The 25,844-nt window shown below is 37.5% G+C and overlaps 1 protein-coding gene across 10 annotated transcripts in view; it reads left to right on the forward strand.

The window, feature by feature from the left end:
- The first annotated feature begins 6,718 nt into the window (after window positions 1-6,718).
- Window positions 6,719-25,844, forward strand: part of cbfb (core-binding factor subunit beta) — a 45,049-nt gene continuing 25,923 nt past the window's right edge. For 2 of the 10 annotated variants that reach the window (XM_048167988.1, XM_048167992.1), the window contains exons 1-3: window positions 6,721-7,245; window positions 7,889-7,975; window positions 9,613-9,729. In XM_048167988.1, the coding sequence (XP_048023945.1) occupies window positions 7,168-7,245; window positions 7,889-7,975; window positions 9,613-9,729 (282 nt within the window). In that variant the 5' untranslated portion in view covers window positions 6,721-7,167. Of the gene's footprint in view, window positions 7,246-7,888; window positions 7,976-9,612; window positions 9,730-25,844 lie in introns of all 10 variants that reach the window. The other 8 variants (XM_048167989.1, XM_048167991.1, XM_048167986.1 and 5 more) reach the window with 8 other exon arrangements.

Here is a 25,844-nt window from a genome sequence, read left to right on the forward strand (position 1 = left end):
AATGCGTCTCCACCAACATTTAAACTAAACTCAAGCTGCTGCACACAATCATTCATAACTGACACTAATTACAAGAACACTGGGTAACTAAGATAAAATAGCTGGATTCTGTTTTATCACCTGTCTGATCATCACTAGTTGCTGATATTGTTTGCTGTGATGCTGAAGTATTTCATTCTTGTAACCACAATGATGAGTCAGTGTAGTGTCTTGGTATGTCCTAAAATCCAATCCCAGGACCTTGTCCCTGTCAGCTATTACACACACACACACACACACACACACACACACACACACACACACACACACACACACAGTTATTTATAGTGCAGCACCATCGTCTGTCTGTTGCTAGGAGACAGCCTGTGCAGATTTCCTCAGCATGCAATACCTAATGCTTTCATCACGGCTATGTATTTTGTCACAAAATTTATAGTGTGAATTTGTTATTTCACACTACATAAAACCAGTCTCTGCATGGGCACAATGCAGTCATTTAAAATATATGTTCTTCTGTTCCAAACACATTAAGCATCAAGCTGACAACCTGCAGGATAATAATGGACACTGTGCTAAAGAGAGCGAGAGAGAAAGAAGAGAAAAAGGATGTGGTGTATGTGTATGCGGTGATGGTAAGTAATGAGAAGGCCAACAGAAAATGCTGATTAAATTTATGTCACAAAGGTCAAGACCCCAAAGCCGCTGTTGCCATGGAAACTGCTTCGTTTACTCCTGTGTCTCCTCACTGCTGGAATGATGCCGTCGGTTCTGCTAAGTGCAATTTACCTGTTCCTCTCGTAATGACTCCTAAAAACTGACACCTGGACTTTCTGTAATCAGAAATGTTGCTAATCCTTGAAGTACGTCCTTGCGAAGAGGAGATTGAAAAATACAGTTACAAAGTCAACACAAACAGTATGTTTATCTCCGTAATTAGCCTATTATAAGGTTCAATAAGTCAAAAGTCCAAATGTTTTGTGTTTAATAATTGTTTTACTGTTTAAATTTAGTCGAATAGCCTAGCTCTGGGTTTAAAACATAACTAAGTGTGACTACTGAGAGACGTTTTTATACATAGGCCAGATATATTTAAGTTAGACATAGCCAACTGTTTGTCAAATAACCAAGAATGATGTGAAAACTTATTTTAGCTCCATAACAGAATCAATATTTTGATGTTATTCGTTTAGTTTTGGGTAATAAAATGATAATAGAAAACACGATGATCGATATCAGCAAACACGCGATCAAGGCCGCCCTCCGGTGGACAGAATCGGAACTGAAACAGTCCATGAACTCGACCTCGCCGACAGACGGTCACAGTGACATTTTATTTTCTCATACATTTTCTCTCTCCCAAATATACCTGGTTATAAAAAGAAGACCTACGTGTGAACTGCAGTCTGCAGAAGTCACAAGTCACTATAAAAAAGCACGTTAAAATGCTTGCCGATGGGGTTAGTCTTCTGTAAATGTCAGATGACATAATCATTTGGCCTCTTTAGACCGCAAACGTGACGTGAAGTAAGATTTTATGCCACTCTGAAATAAACTGAGCCTCACATATCACACCTCTTCACCTCTGATGGCGACTCGCGAATAACAACATTGAAGAACAGACGCTCATATTTCAGGCGGGAAAAATACTCCCGCCTGAAATCTGAGAGAGTTCAACTGTAGTTATTTTGCTTTGTCTCAATGAGCGAGTCGCGTCGCCTCAGTCGGGCAGACTGACTGACTGACTGACGGACACCAGTGCCAAACCCGGGAGGTCTCGCCGTCTGACCTTGCGGCACCCCCTTCGGTTTCCTCGGGGCAAGAGTCCAGCAGCGACAACTGCCACCCGAATCTAGCGCCTACGCGCACTGCGCGTGAGAACCGGGAGAGCCGTGGAGATTCGGTAACAGCGTTAATCATCTGAGGCGCTCAAACTGCTGTTGATTCACAGTCACTGACGTCGCCTTCTGAGAGCAGCCTAATAACTCGTGTGTGTAAATACAGCACACATAAGTGAACTCCCAGAGATAGACAACACTGATTCTTGAGTAGACTACTAGGACAAAACAGGCTAAAAATACAAGTTTGTGTGTCAAGAAATTATTTTGGATTAATCTAAACATGTTCAGAGGTTTTGGGGGCAAGTTTTTCCTTACCTATCGCTCAACAGGCCTATGGAGCAACACCATTATATAAAAACAATATTTTTTAAATAAATAGCATATTATATGTACGTAACCATATTGTAAATGTCACATTATCAAATTTTAGTTAAATTTGGTGTTGCTTCATGGAGTGGTCTTTGTTTTGACAGAAAATAGGCCTATAAGTAAAGTTACTTAAAATATTTAACATTTTAACATTATTATTAACGTTTATTTTATTATTGGTAACACTTTACAATATTGTCTCATTATCTAAAGTTAGGTAATGCATTAACTAACAATGAGCAATACATTTCTTACAGTATTTATTAATCTTTATAAATTATATTTAATAAAAAAACTGTTCAATGTTAGTTCATGTTAGCTCAGGTCCATTAAATAATGAAACTTTTGAATTTTTACAAATGTGTTGTAAATGTTTAATAATTATATTAGCAAAGGTTAATAAATGCTTTAGAATTTTTTTTTCATTATTAGTTAAACTAATGTAGTTAACTAAACATTTTCATGATTTATTATCACAACATTTTTTCTTTTGTCAAATTAACTCAAATAAAATGTGGTTCAGATAATACAATATTTTGAGTTTCTGTTGATTAAACCAATCTCCTTTATTGTATTAACTCATTTTTTTTTATTATTTCAATGAACTCAAAATTTTAAGGCAATTTTAAGTTAAACCAACAATTCTTTTTTACAATGTAATATTAACAAATAAAACCTTATTGTAAAGTGTTACCTTATTATTATTGTTTAACTCCAAGCAGGGAAGAATCTTCAGGATGGCGACTGACTTTGATATAATCTAATTATGTTGTTTACAAAAAAGTAGGGCTATATATATATTAAATAGACCTAATTTTTCTAATCAAAATCAAATTAAATCTAATGATATATTAAAAACAAATACTCCCATGTCTCAGACAGACAGACAGACAGACAGATAGATAGATAGATAGATAGATAGATAGATAGATAGATAGATAGATAGATAGATAGATAGATAGATAGATTGATTTAACAATACACAGTTGACCCACTGTTTTTTTGCTGTCCAGATAGCTTCTTTTCACAACAACAATCAGCTAAATGTCAGCTACATCCCAGACCTCTTACATGGTTTATAAGGTCATGTTTTTATTTATTGTTATTTTTTTCTCCAGTAGCAGAACGTGTGTGTGTCAGACTTCTAGAGCTATGTTTAGCTTCTTCACTAAATGGCTGGTAGGCTTTTAAATCACATCATTATCTCGACAGCACCTGAGCTTCATTCAGAGTGCAGACACACACCAACAAAGCCAAAGTTGTATAGTCAGCAGAGCTATTATGTGTCTGACTTGTTTGGCTGATGCAATTTAATATTTAATATCATACCTGAACAAAAGATTACCCTACTTACATTCTCAAATCAACACATCACTTGCAATACTGCTTGGGTTGAAGACGTGTAAAATTCTTGGGGATTTCTTGATCTGTTGTTTATGCATTCTTTCAGCGCAGCTGTGTGTGGCAAACAATTTAGAAACAATGAGGTGCAAAACTGCTGAGAATTACACAAACAAAACTTTTGCTCTTTTAGTTTGCAAAGACATCGAAAAAAAAAAAATCTACCAAAGTTTTCAAGTGACCCCTGAGTGGATCTTTCGTAGTAAAACCTTCTGTGTCCATTCAGTTGAAACCTATTGGAACAGACACCTAGCCTCGAGACTGCGAGCACTCTGTCAAAATGGGTCTCAGACGGTAACCACAGAATATTTCATTAATTAATGAGCGTTATGTGGTGCTATTAAAGCACTCACACGCCCCATTTGGCCCAAAGCACAGCCTTTTAACACATTAACTCACCGCAGATCTCAATCTGATGCATGAGGAAGAGAACGAGAGAAAAACAGACAAGCTAAAACTCATCACATGCAGTCTGCGAGGAGTCATGGGGCACAAAATCCCTTCACATACTCTATTATACTTTATGGTCCTTGTCCAAAATTGCAAAACATTTTTAGAGTGAGATTGCACAATGCTATGTTCCATTACCCTGTTTTTATGTGCATTTTGAAGTATCTCTTTTTACAAAAAATTTACAAAAAAGTTTTTATGCTCGCTTGAGGTGGTTTTTGACTTGTGTGAAAAATAGTTAATGCGAATAATGGGAGATGGAAACGCATTTGCCGAATAAATTGTGACGTAGCGAACATTAAACAGACGTGACTTATCGGCTGTTTCCGCTGATGGTGTTTTATTTACTGTTGGTTACTAGGTCACCAATACCACCGTCATCAGTGTTGGAGAAAGTTACTTTTAAAAGTAATGAATTACAATATCGCGTTACTCCTCAAAAAAGTAACTAATTGCGTTACTTAGTTACTTTTTATGAAAGTAATGTGTTACATTACTTTTGCATTACTTTTTTCTCACCTGGGCTGGACGTGCTTGTTTGTTTTTTAATAACAACGAAAAAGTTATATTTTTGCCCTTTCACACCAAAAGTGAAATGAATAAGCTTCAGGCTGATCACAAATGTGATGTTTATCTAAAGTAATTTTTGTTTATTAGTATGGTTCAATTGCACTTACGATTTCTCTCAACATGGGGACAGGAGAGCTGTAACTTGCGTTACTTATTTGAAAAAGTAATTCAGATATTTTGTTGTAAATTTAAAAGTAATGCATTACTTTACTAGTAACTTGGAAAAAAGTAATCTGATTACGTAACTCAAGTTACTTGTAATGCGTTAACCCTAACTCTTCATCCGCTTGAACTTGATGGAAACACACCTAATTTGCATTTGTTTTTTTGTTTTTTTCCTTTTTTTGCGAACTTTGAAAAGATACGCTTCATGTTCGGATGGAAACCCAGCTAATGTTGTTCATCACTAATGGCACTAATGCAGGCCTACAACACAACAAGAGTGTTAATATGAGAACATACATTAGCGAGCCAAGGGAATATGTGCACCCAGTTGCTGCTAATGGGTGCTAAACTAATAATTGCTTAAGCCGGGCTCAGACTACAGGAGTTGTAGTGCGATTTACCCTTCACAACAATCAGATAAAAAATCTTGTCCAGGACATTGGTCGTTTATGACGTTCGGCCCAATTCATCTGGTAATGTGTGGTGTTTACAAACTAAATCTTAAACTGCCAATCTGCTTGCAGACACATCGGGACCACACTAATATTATCAAACATGTTTGATTTTTAGGATTTTAAATCGGGATGATTATGACTATTATTACATCCGTACTTTCACACTAGCCAATGAGAGACTAGTATCCATAAAGTCTGAGGCTGGCTTTAGGTAATGCAAGCTTTTTCATTGGCCACACATATACACAGAATGTACATTTACTTTACGATTAGCTATAATTTAGGTAAAATTAGTTATTTTGTTTGTTTTAATTAAATTTAAGTTAAATTAGGTGGGGATTATACCAATATATTTCAATCTGACAGATTTTCCACAATTACTGAGAACGCATAACTATCATCTTTAATGTGGTTTTTCCACAGATGGGTGTGTTTAATGGCAAAGAAATAAACAACATAGTAACCTAGAACCCAGGCTGAGTTCAGAATGAACAAGCTACAAATGCTGTGAAGATAGAAGATTCTCCGCTCATCATCCTATAACTGTAATGTCATACATGCCGTGATATTCTGACAGTTGAAGCGCTTAAAACATATTTGAAAGTCGCACACTATAGCTGTGGTAAGCCGCACAAAAGTGATGCAATCTGTCTGCTAGATCTGACAGGGCTTCGAGGCCTTTGGATGTTTCTGATACTGTGTTCACTTCCCCATTCTCGGTCTCTTTTCTCAACCTCCCCCTCTGTCCTGAGGGAAGTTGCAACTTCAAAACATGCACAATAAAGAAAGATATGTCTCAACACCCAAATATTTACCACATGTTGTAATACACTCATCTTCCCAGGAACATTCTAAAATCATTATAGAATCAATCTATCTATCTATCTATCTATCTATCTATCTATCTATCTATCTATCTATCTATCTATCTATCTATCTATCTATCTATCTATCTATCTATCTATCTATCTATCCATGCATCAGCCGGTGTGTCTGTCTGCCTGTTTATTTACTTGTCTGTCTATCTGTATATCTATTTGTCTGTCAATCATCCATCCATCCATCCATCCATCCATCCATCAGTCTGTCTGTCTGTCTATCTTGTGTATCTGTCTGTCAATCATCTATCTATCTATCTGAGAAGATAATCTTTTTTTGTCCTTCTGTGCACGTTTGTTTATCTTGGGTGGAGTACAAAAAGATGTGGACGTCTCAAAATTGATTTATATATTAAAATAAAGCAAAATATAGGCCTATAATATTTTACATCTTCATAACAGTGTGAACATCCTCTCTAATGAGAGCACGTGTCATTTTGTTTCTAAGAAAGTCCCTTAAAATTATGTGTTTATAAATACCGCGCTGCACCATCTCTATCGCAGGTAACGACTTTAACCTCTCCGTAGGCTACCTATTAAGACTACGAGAAAGAAAACAACCGAGCATCTCGCGCAATGAAGTTGTGGTGTATTTAACGCCTGCGCACACACGGTCCGTAGTGGAGAGAATTGTGAATGGGGGGAGTATTTTGGGTGTACAGTCATAAGTCGGACTCCGAGGAGCCAGGAAGTAACTGTGAGCCATGCAGCTCATACGACGGATAAAGTAGCGCGAGCGAGCGTCTGTTGTCAGCAGTCGGAGATCACACGCGCGAGAGTGAGGAAGAACAACAAGCCAACTGCAAATAACTGCCAAATCTAGTGCAGTACAGATCACAGACCTCACAAGAGGCGAAATCCGAAGAAGGTTTTATTTTTTTTTTAAAGAACACGAAGCTCATTGCAACACACTCCATCATTAGAAGAAGAAAAAAGACGGAAGGAAATAAGAGCGGGACTGGCGAGTTTCAAGGCAACGCTTCACTCTCTTTGCAAGTTTAGACAAATACAATTAACAAAATTGATCAAAACGCGTTCAAGATGCCTCGGGTGGTCCCGGATCAGAGGAGCAAGTTCGAGAACGAGGAGTTCTTCAGGAAACTCAGTCGCGAGTGCGAGGTGAGCTCGATTCATCCGAGACATTTGATAAAGTGGCGGAAATAAAGTTGCACCTCTCGTGTGACATAAAAACAAGCGTGTCATCGCCTCTTTCTTTAACAGCCTCTGTGTGGCGACCACTAATGCTCACTACTGAGAAAAGTTTTAACCTTCCGTTCACGGCAGTTACAGGCTACTTTGTATACAGGCTTTCGCAAGTATCTACCAAGAAGAAGAAAGATGTAGCGTAATACCTGTAAGACGCACCTTTAACTCCAGTAGGCTAGCTTTGTTTACTTCTGATGCAAATTGAAAAATACCATCAGGCATTTTGCATTTCAACATTTTCTTATAGCCTGCAAACATGGTATAATTTTAACAAATGTGTTCACCCCAGGCCACAAGTTCTATAAAATCCAACCCACTAAAATTAAATAGTGAAATCAAAGTCAAATCCTGCAAGAATAAAATCTTATCTTTCTTCTGACTACAATAACTCACTTTGAAAAATCATAAAACTGAGTAGCCTATCCTATTAATGACAGAACTTATAAATGGAGTTAGATAAAGATGATATTATGAATGAATATTTTACAGTGCACTCTAATGAAGACCTTTAATAACACGTCTCATTCTTTTGTTATTCTTTCATCCCTGTTTACAGATTAAATACACCGGTTTCCGCGATCGACCGCACGAGGAGAGGCAGGCGCGCTTCCAGAACGCGTGCCGTGACGGCCGCTCAGAGATAGTGAGTACACGCACCTCACAGCACCGGTCAGTTGCAGCATACTGACCCCCGCATCATTGCTGGCAACTCAATATTTAAACACATGATTAGACGTGATTAGACACCCGGAACTGTCACGTCATCACCACATGTTCGAAAGTATCTTCAAAATACTTCCTCATATGTAATGAGCGCCAAACACTGCACATAACAGTTATGATCCATATCCTGTTTTACTGACCTATCGTTGAAGTTGTTGTATGTATAATTCATTAATTATTAGGACTACAAGTAATTAAACAATGCTGAAACACAGAGCCTCTCGGCTTCGTTTAATTACCATCAGAAACGCGTCTCACGGGTGCAGATGAACTCGGACGTGTCTAATTTGCAGTCTCTTTAAAAATACCTTGAGACTGCATGATTTTTTTTATTTTTAAATTTTATTTTATTTCATTAATATATATATATATATTTAAATATATTTTGCGTTTTGCACTAAAATCGCTTTGTGTCTTTGACATGGACTGGCTTGTTTATCTCTTTGTTTGTATCTCATGTCTTCAGGGCTGTTTGAGATAGATTTAGCTCCCCATAATATTTCTAAGAATAGATGAGACAACTGTTACGATAATTCAGATTATTTTTATTTTGTTTATTACAAAATTACACTCCAGATAGATGCAATAGATTCCACTTGGCTACAGCTTTTCACTTTTTTATTTAATTAGATTTTACAGGCTGAATTTCATCATAACCTAATATGTAGTTGGTAGTGAGAGTTTACTAAGCAGTAATAATGAAAAACATTACTAAAGCATTTCTAATATTAAATGGAAATCAAACAATTATATTGTGTTTGTATGTTTTCTACATGTTTTGTGAGGCAGTGTTTTCTCACCATGCAGTTGCATGGTGCTCTTTAGTTCTTTAATCAGTAAAATGTGGTCATGTTTGGCCTTATTTGGCCCTAAAGTCAACAGTAGTTTAAATGCTGAGGCTCACAGGCAAACTTGTTTAATACAAAAGCTAACTTTCCTCATCTCTTTACGTCTTTGTATGCATTGCGATGATGTTGAGTATTGATTAATATAATTTACAATATTATTGTTGATGTCTGAGCATATGAGTGAGAGTGAATCAGATGTTTTATAATTAAAATGCAAGACAATTTCTGCGAGACAGTTTAGCATAAAATCCTGTTTTTTTCTTGAGAACGTTATTGAATTATTGTACCATAATTCAAAACCTTTACAGCAGTCCTGCTGCTATTAATGTAAGCGAGGGGCTGCATTTAAAACAATTATTGATTTTGTACTCCTCTCTGTCTCTGTTATCTCTCTGTCACTCATTCACTCCTGCATTCTGTCTTCTCTCAAACTCAGTTTGGTGCAGCCCAGTTTGCCAGCAACGAGCGTTGGTAAAATAGAATCAGATGTGTGTAACTCAATACCTCAAATAGAGAAAATGATGACTTGTTTTTTTTTTCTTTCACCCTTCATCCCCTCCTCCTTTTTTTTTTCCTGATGTTTTGAGCGCTGGCCTTGGCTCCAGGCATTCTCCTCTCCTCTCTGATGTGAAAACAGAAATGACGGGCTGCATAATTTATGCTCGGGCCTGGCTTTCTTATCCTGTTTGTATTGATTTCCCTCTAAAAGGCTTTTGTGGCGACCGGCACCAACCTCTCGCTGCAGTTCTTCCCAGCCAACCTTCATGGGGATCAGCGGCAGGCGCCCACCCGAGAATATGTGGACTTCGAGCGGGAGACAGGAAAGGTAGTCCTGACACTCTTTCTCTGTATTTGTAATTACCCCCCCCCCCAAACAAACTCTCACTTGCTTCTCTCATCTCCCCCTTTAAAAAAAAAAACAGATCATAAACATGTACACACTCTCATTCAATTGTGTAAAGGTTTGTGGGATTATAGCAACACTTTCATGAAAACTTTAGAAAAAAAAAAAGGCACATGCATGATTTATGAAATCTGAGGAATGATTGAAGAAGTCATTTCTGTTTCTCTTTCGTCTTTTCCTTCCTTTACACACAGCAGAGGAAGTGTGTCGCTTTTTCAAACCAGACGTATCCATGGTTTAGATGGGCAAAAGCCTTGATTTTCCATAATGATACGTTTCTCTCTCACACATCTCAAGGAAAAATGAACCCTTGAAATATTACACTGCAGACAGCAAGAAAAACAGTCCCTCTTGAATGAAACATGGCACCGGTTTCCATTTTATGTTTAAACTTTTGATTTTATTTCTGTAGCAGTATTATTTCAGACACGCTCATCGGTTTTAGATTTTTGAATAGGTCTTTCAACAACTCCCTCTTGTTTCTCTGGATTTAAGGAATGCATAGCCTCCCTAAACCCATAAGAATGTAAAATAAAACCATACTGCACTGCACCGTCTTCATTCCATTTATAACCTCTATTAAAGTCTGTATTTATTTCTGTTATTCTGGTTAAGGCTGTCCGTGCCTGTCAGAGGTCTATAACTATAAGTTCTGCCACCTTTGTAAGGTCACTTTTAAAATGCTTTAGTTCAGCAAATTTAGTGTGAAATGCTGTGACATTAAAGGGATAGTTCACCCAAAAATAAAATGTACTCACCCTCATGTTGTTCTATACCTGTATGACTTACTTTTTTTGTGTGTCAGAGACTTCAGGTTGAGTAAATGATGACAAAATTTTCATTTTTCAGTGAACTATTCCTTTAAGCCACTCCATGTTCATTGAATCTTGCTCAGCGTCCAGTAAATCAGATTCTCAGGTAGATTTTTCTCTCGTCGTATCTCTTCTGATACTTAACACTGTAAAGAAAGGGAAATACGTAATTGACACCATCAGTCATGCGCTCTGTCAGCCGCGCTGTTCGCAGATGCAGCGATCACTTTCTTACCGTGTCTGTCACACTTACCAAATGCAATACAAATTTAATTCAAGGCTTCTAACGCTTTAAAGAGTTTGGTGCCGAGATGTTTACAGTTCATAAAGGCTGATTAGGAAGTATGCCGTCGGCACAACAGCTTTATGGATGGTCGCACAAGACCAATTAAAGGAAATGCTTGGGCCGGATTAAATAGCATTTTGCCATAGGTTCTTTTAAGGTCACCCCTGAGGCCTTTCCCTTCAAGCCTTTGTGTAGAAGAACGTTAGTGCGAGACATTAGAGAGGCACTTACTGGCTTTGTTTGTGTTTTTACCACAAGCCTCTTGCAAAGCTGCTGGTGTTTCTTGCACTGTGTTGGACAAGGAAGCCTCTCTTCACGGACACTGCCTCACTGAGATGCGCTCATTAAAAATGCATCCGTAAGAAATCAATGGACCTTTTGGCCCCGAGGCTGACGGACTAATCTTTGGCTGTTAATTATTTAAAAAGGCGCGAAGGGTGTGTGCGTCGATCCCCGTGCTGACGGGCAGCCGAGCATGCGTGTTTCTGAGCCCGGGCTCACTGGTAATCCTATCCACCTGTCTGTCACCTCTGCCAGAACTCAGATCCATGCAGCTTTAATGAGCCTCACACCGTCTGCCTTCAAAATACAGCTCAAGCGATGCATACCCCTACACTTTCTAGCTCCTACCCGACACACAAACTCAGAGCGCTGTATCGAGCCATGTTGGATTGTTGCGACTACCTGTTTTGTACTATTTTCATGCTTTCGAAAAATGCTAAATCTCACAATATTTACTTAGTTTATTTGAGTTAGAAGGCATGTAAGATGGGTCATTTTAATGTATTGGCCATTACAATAAAGTACTGTGTTGGTACCATGGTGGTATCTATGGTGATTACCAAATTCATATATCATGGTATTTACGTGAAATGCTAAGGAAATTCTTCTTCTTCTTCTTCTTCTTCTTTTTTTGCTGCAGAATAACGTTGTATAACCGCACTGTAAAAAATGGTAACCTGCAGCTTTTGTTTTTATGTTTAAAGCATTAGTTCACCAAAAAATGAAAATTCTGTCATTAATTACTCACCCTCATGACGTTTCAAACCCGTAAGACCTTCATTCATCTTCAGAACACAAATTAAGATATTTTTTGATGAAATCCGAGAGGTTTTTTATACCACATAGACAGCAATTTAACCACCACTTTCAAGGTCCATAAAGGTATTAAAGACATTGTTAAAATAGTCCACATGACTACAGTGGTTCAAACTTAATGTTATGAATACTTTTTGTATTTTTCCCCTATGTTGTTTACGTTCAGCGCTTCCAGGTTCTACGTCAGAACGCCGGCTCAGTATTAGTCGACGCTGTTCACGTGAGCAGCACGACACGTGCGTGTGATGCTGACGCAGGAGCCGGCCAATAAGGAGTCGGCGTTCTGACGTAGAACCTGGAAGCGCTGGACATGAACAATGTAGGAGAATGACACAGAAGAGAAGATATTTTTGAATAACCTTATAAAAAGTATACTCATCGCTTCATAAAATTAAAGTTGAACCACTGCAGTCATGTTGACAATTTTAACGAATTTTCATTTTTGTGTGAACCAACCCTTTAACTCTTTAGCTTTGTTTGTGTAACCTAATAAATGAATGTAGATTCAGTGATGGTAAGTAATATTTTTGATATATGTTATGCTTAAATCAGTTTAGACTTTACAACATGAAGCACATTTATTTTATGTTACAGTAATTTTCAGTTTTTTCAGTATGTATTACCACTTAGTTTTACTACTATAGTACTTCTATGGCTTTTGGCCAAGTACCCTGGAGTACAAATGCCATTGTACATTAATTTTATAGTATAGTATTAGCACTCAGTTCCATCTCTAGTTTTATTATTATTTATTTATTTATTAAAGGAAATCTGTCTAAATTTAAGGGCCATGTCCAAAAAAATGGTATTACCCATTCACATGCCCAAGTAATGGCACAGTAATGCCATGTTGTTGTTTTTTGTAATGTTATAATGTTGCACTGTAAAAAGTGAGTGAGTGAATCAATCTACCTACCTTCATTTGGTTGCATCAGTGAAAGTCATTTTAAGGAACCAATCAGGTAGAAAACATTTTCACCTATTGTTGTTGCAACAACTGTGTAATTTATCCCCTTATCTGGACATGACTTGTGCATCCTATAGTCACTGTTTTAAATCACCTTTAGAAGTTGTTGAAAAAAACAATGACCTTAACAAGTGCTCTTGACAGATTTATATCCATGTAACACTTTTGAGAGTTGGAGTTTCCTTTCTCTTTATTTTGGAAGGAAATCCTGAATGAACAAACTTTGCTGATAAGGTCTATCCTCCCTTCCTTTCTCACTTTGTTCTTCCTCCTCACTTACAGGCCCTCTGTTTTCCTTTCATCCTTTAATTTTCTCTCTCTTTTCCTCACACTGTGAACGTCTGACATGGTGAATTCCCTGTAGAGCGGTGAGTGTCAGACTGGGAGAGTTCATGCGTGCGCCCCAGCCTCTGCTCCTAATTAAACTGATTGTTAACCTTTTCTACAAACAGATCCCTCTTAAGAGCTATGGTTTTAATAGACTACAGCTAAAATATTACCCTAACCGGAAAGCACCCAGACTCGCAGTTGATCCTAACATGCAAAACCATGTGAGATATGTGCTGCCTGTCATCAGGAATGTGCGATCGCTGTCTGCCTATTGGCTGAGGTGTCCTTACATGACCGCCGATTGGTTTATTTCTCACGCCGTAAATCAGTCATCAACGTCTCATTTGTTACTCACAATGCCGTGTGTGTGTTTTGCTGCCAGATTTCCAAACTGTAAAAGCAATTTAGAGATAAAAGCAGAGTTTTAAAGAATATGTGAAAAACAGCGAGACAAGAGCACCTTAAATATACGGCTTCACAAGCAGCCGCTTTGATGATATGCCTGATAAAAAGAAAAAAAATCATTATATTAACTTTGAAATGTGCCACGAGGCATTTTGTAGTTGGGATTTGGTTATTCACTCAGCATTATTAACTGACAGGTATTATTTTAGAGGACCACACACTTTTTTATTTCTAGGCGTGCGCTAACTGATATTAAAATTCTGATAATTATTTTCATGTTATGACCAATATATGTCTGATAGTAAACCTTTATATCATTTTGCATATATTAATTAAAAACAAAACACTAAAATTAATTGTCTTAAATGCTACAAGTAAATTTGATCATCATAACATAATATACTAAACATAAAAACATAAAAAAATAACATAAAAAATGAATATTCATTTTGAGATTCACTAAAGATTACATCAGTAAACAGTGTTATTAAAATAATATGGAATTCAAAAGCTGCCATAATGATACCACTTCAAGTTTTGGGCTTTCTCAAGCCAACATCAAAGTTTGTTCACGAAATTTAGCTTCTATTTAATATGATAATGCTTTCAAAATGAGTAAACTTTAAGTGAGCATTAGATGATAAAAAACAGTCATCTAAATCTGAACAAAATCTCTAATATTGCTAACTGATATGATACTGATATATATCGCACATCTGAATTTTTTCATATTATTTTGCTCCTTATGGCCCTCGCATTATTAGCGTGTAAATGTTTTTCTCCTCTGATGAACTCAAATGTGATGAAAGACTCGACGCCCCCCACCAGAAGCGTGGCTCTTCTCCATAATGTTCTTTCTCCATAACTCTCACCTTTCTCTCCTCTTCTTTTCTCCTGGTTTGAAAACACAATTGTTGCCAGCAGAAGCTGTGCAGGGCCAGTTTAAACTTGGCCTGTGGCAGGGGACAGTATTATCTGAGTGGGGCGGCGGAGCCCCCGCAGCACAGCTTAAGTACAGGCTCCTAGTGTCACTGCAGGCTAATGGGAACCAGCTGTGGGGGAGGTTTAATTTTAGCGGTAGCAAGCACAGCCCCAGGGAGGAGACTTTAACCCTGTCCCAGCCAGAGCTCCTCAGAAGCTCCAACAGCAGCGTTCCCTGTGCAGCAACCTTAGTTTAGACCGAGTCAGGTATTCCATCGGCCCAAAATAGCCCAAAAGTATACTGAATAAGTACTTTATTGACCATATGACTAGATAAAATGTGATGCACGGTCCCTGAGAAGGCAAATGGGAAGTAAAGGGAATTCCATTTTATCTTGGTGGATCATTAACATGCTTCATTGAAGGAAACTTTATTAAGCTTTTTTTCTTTGATGCGAATGGTTCATATGAGCAACGCTCGACACTAGAGTTTAGTCTAGTAGCTTTTGGCTCTCTGTAAACTATATTGTGCCATTTTTCCTGCACTACTATTACTAGAGCAAGAAACTCTCTCCCTCCCTCCCTTTCATGCAGCTTCTGTCTCCACCACTTAAACTCAATCTTGTTGAAATGTGATCTCCTCTGAGATGGAGGCTTCAGCTGTAAGGCTTTAAGGAGATCTGATGCTTGGCGCTGCTTCCTCCTCTCCTCCTTCTTTCCTCTTTTCATTCGTAGTGCTCGTGTGTGGTTTTTACTTTTTTTTTATGCAAAGCAGAAATTGGGTCCGTCTGCTCGGGCCATGCCAAGAGGCTTTGGTTTGTCATTCCACTTCGGGAGGGACAGCAACAAAAGAGTAGTAAACTGATTGGCTAAAAAGATTCCAACAGCAGCCAGACTTTGCCCAAGACCCTCCGCAGAGCACTGGCTGTCGAGAACTCTGGGCTGCATAAGGTGACAGACGGATTGCTAGCGGAATGAAACACAAATAAGCCATGTCATGCTCACATTTTAAGCTGGGATGTGCATTTAGATTAATTTTATATTGTACTGTAACGGTGTTTTGATACCATGGACCCCAAAATTGATAATTAAAAATATGAATGTATTTTTCCAAAAGTATAAAGATTTACTGTGTGCGAAAAAGAGTTATTTGCTTACTTAAATAATTGACCTACTACAGTATACTGAAGCCAAAGCAAATTATATATAAAAAAAAGTGATTTTTGCATTAAACTTTTTTTCCTACCCAAGTTTTAATATATATATATATATATTATATTAGAATGTATATTAATATATTATATGTTTTTTCTATCAAATCTGCAGACCCCTTAAAACCCTCTTGTAGCCGCCTAAAAATTTGACAAATAGTGATTTTGCATTAAACTTTTTTCCTACCCAAGATTTAAGTGAACCTTCATAGAACTATATACTATAGTTATATATATATAGTTTTATTTTTTATCATATAATATATATATATATATATATATATATATATATATATATATATATATATATATATATATATATATATATATATATTTATATGATAAAAATAAAACTATATATATATGTATATATATGAAAAAGAGTGATTTGCTTACTTAAATAATTGACCTACTACAGTATACTGAAGCCAAAGCAAATTATTAAAAAAAATAGTGATTTTGCATTAAACTTTTTTTCCTACCCAAGTTTTAATATATATATATGTATATATATGTGTGTGTGTATATATGTATATATTAATATATATATTAATATATATATGTGTGAACCCTCTTGTAGCTGCCTAAAAATTTGATAAATAGTGATTTTGCATTAAACTTTTTTCCTACCCAAGATTTAAGTGGACCTTCATAGAACTATATACTATAGTTATATATATAGTTTTATTTTTTATCATATATATGTATATATATATATATATATATATATATATATATATATATATGTACAATATTAAATCATCAATAAAACTTTTAAAACAAGCTAACTTCAAACAACTTTTGCTTCTACTTTGAAAACAAAAACAAAAATTGTAATTAATACTAAAATGCATTTTAGTATTTCGAATAGTGTTTTTACTGGTCAAAATATCTGGTGCAGAACAATCAATGACTTAAAGAGCTGATTGTATTGTATGCTTTATTTGAAAGACACAGGGGAAAAACTTGTTTGTCTGTATTCTACGTATTTATGTGATGAAAAATGCAACAGTACGTGTGTGTCTCTGATTCGGTGCCAGTGTGCAGGCCCCTGTGTCGGAGCCACACTGAGGCGTGGTGTTTTTCTCTTTCAGACTCTATAAATCTTCTGCATGTCTGTGTGTGTAAGAATGTTCGCTCGGGGGCAGATATCACGGGGAAGAATCGGACTAAATGACTCCATTATGAAAGGGCTGCAGTCTGAGGCCTCACCACAGGAATTGGTGTTTTAATAGTTTTGCGTTTCCAAAACTATTAAGCTTGTATCCAAGTCTGATGTGAGTGTGTGTATCGAGATGCCGACTCTGACTCACGCTCAGTGTGGGTGTATGCTTCATTCTGCACCGCTATTTGTATTATTGTGCGTGTTTACGTGGGTTTGGTGGATATTCATTATTCTGTATGCGTGTGTCTGTTTTCATACATTTTCCTACGTGTGTGCATGTTTACATGCTACGCTTAGCAAGCGCATCTCCATATTCATGACAAGTCATGTACCGCGGAACATGTTGTGGAGCTGCGTGGCGCCAGTTTGACAGTTAACTCCAAGGCAGAGCACACGGGGGTGGTGGTGGAGGGGTTCGTACTCATGGAGCCACGCGCAGATGCCGACGCTCACTGGAAGAAATCAAATGAGGAGCAGACGAAGGCCTCTCATCTTCATCACTCCTTATTCCAGTCAGCTGAGGTGGAGCGTTCCTCATTATTTGCTACTTTTCCAATCTTAAATCAGAAATGTAGTCAAATAAATGGTTTAAAACGGATAGTTCTAAATTCTAATTCGATGAGCCTCCACTTATAAATACAAATGTGACCTCGCAATCTATATTAAAGGGTTAGTTCACCCCAAAGTTCTGTCATTAATTACTAACCTTAATGTCATTCCAAAACCGCAAGACTTTCGTTCCTCTTCGGAATGCAAATGAAGATCTTTTCGATGAAATCTTTTTGTCCCTCCGTAGTCCTGAAATGACGCGCGAGAGCAAACCTCTTCCGGAAGCTCAAACATGCTGAATAACCAATGAGGTTCATTCTCGTGTGTTAGGGTAGGGACACACCAAACCGACGCCAAAGAACTAGCGCTGATGAAAGCCAACTGTGTTGTCGCCTTGCATCGCCTGTGTCAGGGCTAAAAAGCTGCACATGAACACACCAAATGGAATACAGCCGACTGTCAGGTAGCACACGCATTCTGAGCCTGCATGTAAATGACACAACTGCCTATTTCTTCATATATTCGTATATATTCTTCTTTCAGAAAGGGAAACCGACTGTAGGCTACAGATACACAAACCATAAACAAAGCAGCATCTGCTTACCATTTTGAATATCAATCATGCTGATCACTTCCTTTATTTCCACTCTGCTCAGGTTAATATTAAAATATTTGCCCAGGAGCACTCAGGTAACATGACGTAAAATTAGAACGGCTCTGTGTCTGTAATGTCTTGATGTCTTTGATAGCTGTTTTGCTATTATTCTCATGCACTTACTCATTTGCTAAACTGAAATCGGCCCGATGCCGATTCTACATGATAAATCGGCCCTAAAAAACCCAACGGTGTCTGACTAGAACCAACGGTGCGAAACACACAGAGAAAACTAAGTCGGCCAACGCTCAAAAACGGCCCAACGTTGCCCGATGGCCATTCGTCGGCTTGGTGTGTCCTAGGCTGTATGCAGCATGTTTGAGCTTCAGGAAGAGGTTTATTTTCACGTGTTATTCAGGTTCGGTTGAGCTTTTGTTTATGTTCACTGATCAATGTTTATATGTGAGTAAAAGCCTAAATTCAATCTGTTCATCATAAGTGATTGAAAATTTGGACTAAACCACTCAATTCATATGGATTAGCTTTCCGATTATGAACTTTTTGAAGCATCAAAGTTGTAATTGCGTAGGGACAAAAAGCTCTCTGATTTCATCAAAAAGATCTTCTTTTGAATTCCGAAGATGAACGAAAATCTTAAGGGTTTGGAACATGGAACATTTGGACATGAGGGTGAGTAATTAATGACACAATTTTAATTTTTGGGTGAACTAACCCTTTAATGTGGCAAGTAACAACATTGCTTAGCCATCACAAACCACTTACTGTTATGATAATGAAATTTATTACTTGGTTAAAGAATTGTTTATTCCAATAATTATTAATAATGATACACTACATACATACTAGTGAATATTGGTGCTTTTATCATAGTGCTTTTGTAGCTGATTTATTATTATTGTGTTGTCGTGATTATGCTCAGATTTTATTGTGTCCCAGTGTCTTTAACTACTGTGTACTAAAATTTAAATGAATCATTTGATACAGTGCATTTATTGTGTACTTACGTGATTGCACATTGTACTTGTATTTAAAAAAATACCTCTATGTAATTACAGCTGTAATTAATTTCTGTAATTACATCTATAATTAAACCCCACCCTTAAACCTATACCACCAAACCTGTCCCTACCTTACCTTATCCCACCTCAAAAGTGTTTTGCAATACAACAGGAACACGATAAGAACATTGTACCAAGTACAGACAGTTAATATAAAGTGTGACCTTTTATTTTGTACTCTACAAAATCACTATAATATATAGTGAAATCACTATTTAGCACACAGCCTCTTGTTAATTTGAAGTAATAATTCAGTTGAACTGATTCTCAGAGCTTTTATTAGTAAGAGGGTGACATTTTGGAACCATAAACAACACAATATCTGCATAGTCTAAATGAAATTTGTGATGTTATTTGAGTTATTTAACTGAGAATGTAAATGTAAAAATGGGGATTTCTGGGAACATATCTGAGTGATGACCCAAATGAATCAGTGAATCATTTTCGAAGTGATTCTTTGGAATGAATAAATTCACTAGATGATTCAGACTCCTCAGTTCAATAATTCAATGTAAACTGTTTCAGCTATTCATTGTTGGTTTCCAATTTGATACTTTTCAGCTGAACAATCTTGCTAGTTAAACTTAAGCTGGTTAATCATAATGAGGCTTTTGTGAGATCTGATCTGAGTTCGTAGACACACGCAGGATGATAAACTACGGTTTCCGTAAAAATGCTAAGGGCTGCGGTGGAGGCTCATGTTTCCTGCGATCTCAAACGGAAGCTGGTCTGTTCACCGATTGCTTGTCAATGACATCATCAAAGCGCGTGCACTAATTGATTCCTGCTGCTGCCATCACACGTGCCTCTGATCTGATCCCAATTTGTTTGAAGTTGGAGGGAAAAATGGCCCCTTTGTGTTTGGCCATGTTTGGCTTATGCAAGATCTTCATGGAAAGCCAGTAGCAAAACTCTGAACAGATTGAGAGGAGATGCAGAGAGGGATGTAATCAAAGGGTGGATGCTTTGTCCATCATATTCTAGATGTGCCCCATAGGGATTCAATTATAGTGCCCTGCTCAGATTTCTCAGGCCTGTCTCTCGGCCTTCCAGTCACACCCCTCTGATCAATAAGCTCTGCAGGAAGACCGCACATCATCATCACGTTGTTCTCTCTGTGCCCATTTAGTATGTCCAGGTTCCCTCTGTTCTGCTCACGTATCAATGTTTTTTCAAGATGACATGCACAGTGTCACAACTGATGCAAAACTAAATATTTTCTGTGTTCGCCCAAGCAGACAGGACAGTTTAACTCCAAGCATTTGCACCATCTTTGCGTGGAACGTCATGAGTAATTGCTTAAAACTGCAAGGTCTTTGACGATTTAATGTCACAAGACTGTTAAAAGCAGAAGTAATATGCTGATAGCAAACAACTAAATGTCTAATTACCCCTAACACGTTACATCACAATATTTGCTTTGTATTGCATATGTGCACAAAATGTCACAGCCCATAACTGTCTGATTGTGTGATATATCACAGCTTTTGTCATCTTGAAAGAGTATGGTACAGAAGTTTTTACTGGCTTGCTACATTTCTGAGTGACCTTTTCAACTGCTGTATAGATAATTTGTTACTACTGAGGTGTGTGTGGTAGGACTCGTCTGTTTTGTTATTCTTTGAACACGGTCCATCTCTTTTCCTTCGGAAACATGGAGGTCCGCTCAGAAACCCAGTTTTGCTGTTTGGGTTGGATCGTTTTAGGAAAGTGAGAAGGAGAGAGAGAGAGAGAGAAAAAAAAAAAAGAGATTTTCCCATTTCTGGATGTAAAGCAAAATTGGTTATTTTTCCTGGTGATGATGCAGGGTTCTCCTCACCATTCCTCTTGTGAAAGATTTACTGAGACTATCCACAGTGTGCCCCATAGTGATGAATTGCAGTAATTATCTAGAGATTATATAGTGCAAAATATAGCTTATTATATATATTTATACATGGTCTGTTAGAATACTTCATTCTGATTGGCTAGAAGGTGTGAGTTCAAACCGTGTAATGCACAGCTAGTTAAAGTCAGTTTAATCACCATTCTATATCAATGCACTGCTTTCATTAAAGCAAACACACACACACACACACACACACTCAGGCCCTGTTTATACCTGGTATTAAGATGCGTTTTGGTTGATTGGATCACAAGTAGATGAGGCAGACACATTCCCTTTTACACCTGGTGTTTTAATCCATCTCTTTTGTCCACTTTCAACCACACTGTACCTGAAGAAGTTGGCAAAACTCAAAAAATTTGAGGTAATAAGTTACATCAATTTTTTTTTTAAGTTAAGAGATTTAAAGTTTAATAAATAAGCAAAACTGGCAGATTTTTTCATACATTTTAATTGCTCTTAATCTGAAATATTTGAGTAAGCTAATTCATATGCTTAAAATTATCAAATGTTTTTAGTTGTGGAAACTTGGCTAGCTTTAAATAGCCAACTCAGTAAATGCTACCTTGCTAATTGGTAACACAAAGCTTTGATAGCATTATCATAGCAATTGCTGAATGAGTATGGCAATATAGAACATTTAACATATATCTGTTCTCAAACTAAGCTCATGCTCCACTTGTCACCATGATGGTAACCCCCGAAAAACCCAACATAACAGAAACTCTTCTAAATTAGCATAGCAAAACATTATACACTACTAAATCCCCCACGTAACATTAATCTTGCACAAAAACATTATTTAACACTTAATTTTAGCATTTACTCTCCCTTTCGAGTAAATAAAATAAAATCGAATAAAAATCCCGGCCCAGTTTCAGGTAAATTTAACTTTGTCTAAATGAAAAGAAACAAGTTCATAAAACTCAAAACAATTAAACAATTCAGATTACTTAAAATGTGTCAGTTTTGTGAACTCAAAAGAAAGGTAATTAAAGCTAATAAACTAATTTGTTTAATTTAAGTTCTCCCTACTCAAACCAGTTAATTATTGTGAGCATTAGGGTTTACTGTCCTGATTTCTTCTAGGGGAGAGACTATGGCCGGTAAATATATGGGTTTTTTTCAGCCGGCAAAGTTTGTTTACATGTTAGGTCAGTAGTCGTTGCCGTGGAATATCCAATACATATAAAAATTGTATGGCATGCAACAAAAAGAATGGATAAAGACAGATAATCAACCAAAGACAGAATCATAGTTCTTCTAATATTAGCAGATGTGATGTTAGAGTGTTTGGGAGTGGCAGGTCCAGGGCTGTAGCCTGAATGTTGGTGGTATCTCGTGTTTGTGCGAGCCCTTTGTTCTTGACTCTGTCTTTGACAGTGCTGTTGACTGGGCCAGATCTTTTTTTGGGGTTGAGGTTATTTTATTCTGCACTTGTACAAGGGTCCAGGTGAGAAATACAGCAGCTCTGTGTGGTTTTACATTCCTGTTGGCTGATTCCAGGAAAGAGCCTCCTCCCAGGACACAGGTGGGCGACTGGCGCGGTCAGTGTCCACTCACATCTCTCTGCACTCATGTTGTGACGTGCATACTTATTTCTAGTAGCATTTGTGAGTTTGCATGTTTCACCCAAGCAGACACACGCTTTATGCAGTTTTTTCGCAATGAAATGGTTTTGAAAATTGATTTTGGTGCTTAGCTTTTAAACATAGGCCATGGCAGCATATGATTAGAATAAAATGTCTTGTATCTGAAGTCCAATTTGTGTTTCATTCAATATCTACATCTATCGTACAGCATAACGATTCACATAGATCATATAGATAATATGATCATTGGAAACAAATGCCTTTACAGTAGTACAAGTATAATTGAATTACGTCAAAATTGCAGTATATTTTTCCAATGCATCTGTCCAATCTGTAAATAAGTTTCTAAAGTTAAATTCAATCTCAAAACTCTTAGTTTGAGATGACAGAAAAGAAAGCACAGACAGAGACAGTGTGGCTGGATCACGTTGCCAAGGTCTGGCCTTTTACTTCCAAGATTCGCTTTTACAATCACAACCATCAGTGTCAGCAGAAACTGTATTGTTTGGAGACTTGAACAGACAAAGTCGGCCACCGTTTGATTCCCAAGTGTCATTTTGAAGCAGTTACGTGGACAGTGTATCAGACAGAGATGTCTTATTTATTAAAAAAAAGATTTTATTCTATATATTCTGCACTCTAAAAAAATGTTGACTCAAAAGCAAAAAAAACAAAAAAACAAAATAAAACGCCACAGTTTGCTTTAATTTGTTTGAGTTATGACAACTTTGAGTGAATTTACGTTCAACCAACAAGCAACATTGAGTTAGAGGAACTTAATAATTTGCAGCATAAACACAATTTTTTAAGTTGATTGCTCAAATTAAGTCGCTCCAACTACCTGAGTTGTAGCCCTATAACCAAATCATCTTATCTATTTCAGTTCAAATCAACAGCTATCATAGCACATGCTAACATAACTTATTTAACATGTATGTGTAAGATATTACTTGTCACTGGCATTGGCGCAGTCATTGCTTATAGAGTCAATGTAGTGTTTACCTTCATGCATCTACTCTTCACAATGGTAACAACAAAAACTTCAACATTACAGAAACTCTTTTAAATGTCAAACATAAGAGCATTAAACACTAACAGGTCTTTCCCTTTGCATGTCCTGATATTGCTGAGTTAGATGCGTTCCTGGGTCAACATATTTTGATGATCCTGGAACAACATTCTAGTTTGAAAATTTAGTCTTAACCCTATTCCTACCCCTAAACCTAACCCTACCCATACGTTATCCCAAAAATCAGAGGGAAATGATAGATGAATAACACTGATGTAGAAGCACCAATTCATGATTTTAAGCCTAAACTTGACATAATCTGTAAACTTGTCCCTCAAATCTGATTGGTTGATTTGAATGTTGTTCCAGGATCAACAAAAATGTTGACCCAGGAACATGTTGAACTCAGGTTATGCCTTTCCCTTCAATAAAAACAAATAAATTAACACTTAATTTCAACATTTATTCTCCTTATCCAGTCCTATGCAAAGCATGCTGGGAACTAGAAATCCACTGCCTAATTTCTGAAGTTATCAAGACAATTTCATTACATTACTACAACTTAATTAAAAAAAAAAAGCCACTTAATGCAGAAATTTGAGTTTAAATAACAGACAATATTAAGTTGATGTAATGATCAACATTATTATGTCAACAGAACTCAACAAAATAATGTTTGCAACTTAAAAGGTTTAATTAAAACAATAAATTGGAATTTTTATCTTGCAACCATGTGTTTAATTTAAGTTGTGGTAACAGGTGCCCTGAATTACTGAGTGTGTATACTCTATATGTTCGAACATCAGCATTATTGCCTTAAATGAGCCTAAGTAGTTGTTTTTTTACTCTTATGTTTGCAAAAACAATTGTGTTGGTGTGTGTGGTACAGTATGTGTCAGTGCTCGCCAAGGGGGGTTATCCTGATGGAGAAAGGTGTAGCCTAATTGTAGGTTGTAGGGGTTTGTGGGTGGAGACAGAGAGCCAGAACGACCCTAATGGACCAACAGCCCTCTGTCTTTCTGTTTGTGGCAGGTGGCGTGGGCAGAGAACTTCAGGCCTGTGGGGCTTCTGCCTTCCTCTGTGCGAGTGCATTAACAAAAGAGGGCTTTTGTCGGTTAATTTGGATATGTGAGTGTGGGAGTGTCTGGAGCGTGTGTTGCTGAAACAATACTGCAAACGTTTAGTTTCTGCCTGTCTCAGATTACACAGAGAAGCATGCTCTATCTCTCCGGCTGCTTTGCCTAGGCGTGCTCAACACCTGCACCGGGCCGCACCTGTTTTGTGTGTGGGTGTGTGTGCAGGAGCTCAACTGCAACTTCACAGACACTTTCAGCATTTTTGTGTCTGCACAGTGTCACCTAGTCTGAAAAATTAGTGGCTGACGGATGGATAGGTGGATGGATAGATTTATCTACGTGTATTGAGAGACAATAGAGTGATATGTCAGTTTTGCAAACCATCAGGATTGTAGCTACACCTCCCACTTAAATGTTAACCTTCACTCCCTTCCTCTTCTACTTGTTGTAGCTCTGCTGTGTATCTGTTTGTGTGTGTGTGTGTCCTTGGTGCCTGTTAGTATCTCTTTATTGAAAGAACAGCTGCCTTTTGCTCTTACTCATACACATACAGATATGACTCAGTCTCTCTGAGTGCATGGAGAGTCGTATGTCATGTCTTTGTTGAGGAGGAGGATCCTGCTTTCAGGGCCATGAGTCAAGCAAGTGTATGACTACCAGGATGGACGGCAGGGGGGCTCTTAAGCCTTGTTTATACTTTCACCTGGCTCTGCACCACGAGCCTCCACTGACTGTGCACGCTCCTCCCCAAATGGATGAGCGTTTATAGTTGACACACTTGCCGTTGTACTATTCTTTGAAATGAGAGGGGGCGACTCGGAGTAATTGTCCGAAGCCAGGTTATCCCGGTATATTTTACTGCTGATTTTAAAAATTGGGTAGTCAAGCAAAAGGCTAATCACATTAATTGCCATTATGTGCCCGACGTTGTAAAAAGCAATACCATTGTGCAGCGTGTACCTCAGTAAGTTGACCGAGTGGATCTCTGAGCTGGGAGGCGGGGCTGATTAGCATATTCATAAATCCGCGTGCACTAAATGAAACGAGGGTTTAGAGT

The sequence above is a fragment of the Megalobrama amblycephala genome, linkage group LG19, assembly GCF_018812025.1.
Source record: "Megalobrama amblycephala isolate DHTTF-2021 linkage group LG19, ASM1881202v1, whole genome shotgun sequence".
In the NCBI taxonomy this organism is placed as follows: Eukaryota; Metazoa; Chordata; class Actinopteri; order Cypriniformes; family Xenocyprididae; genus Megalobrama; species Megalobrama amblycephala.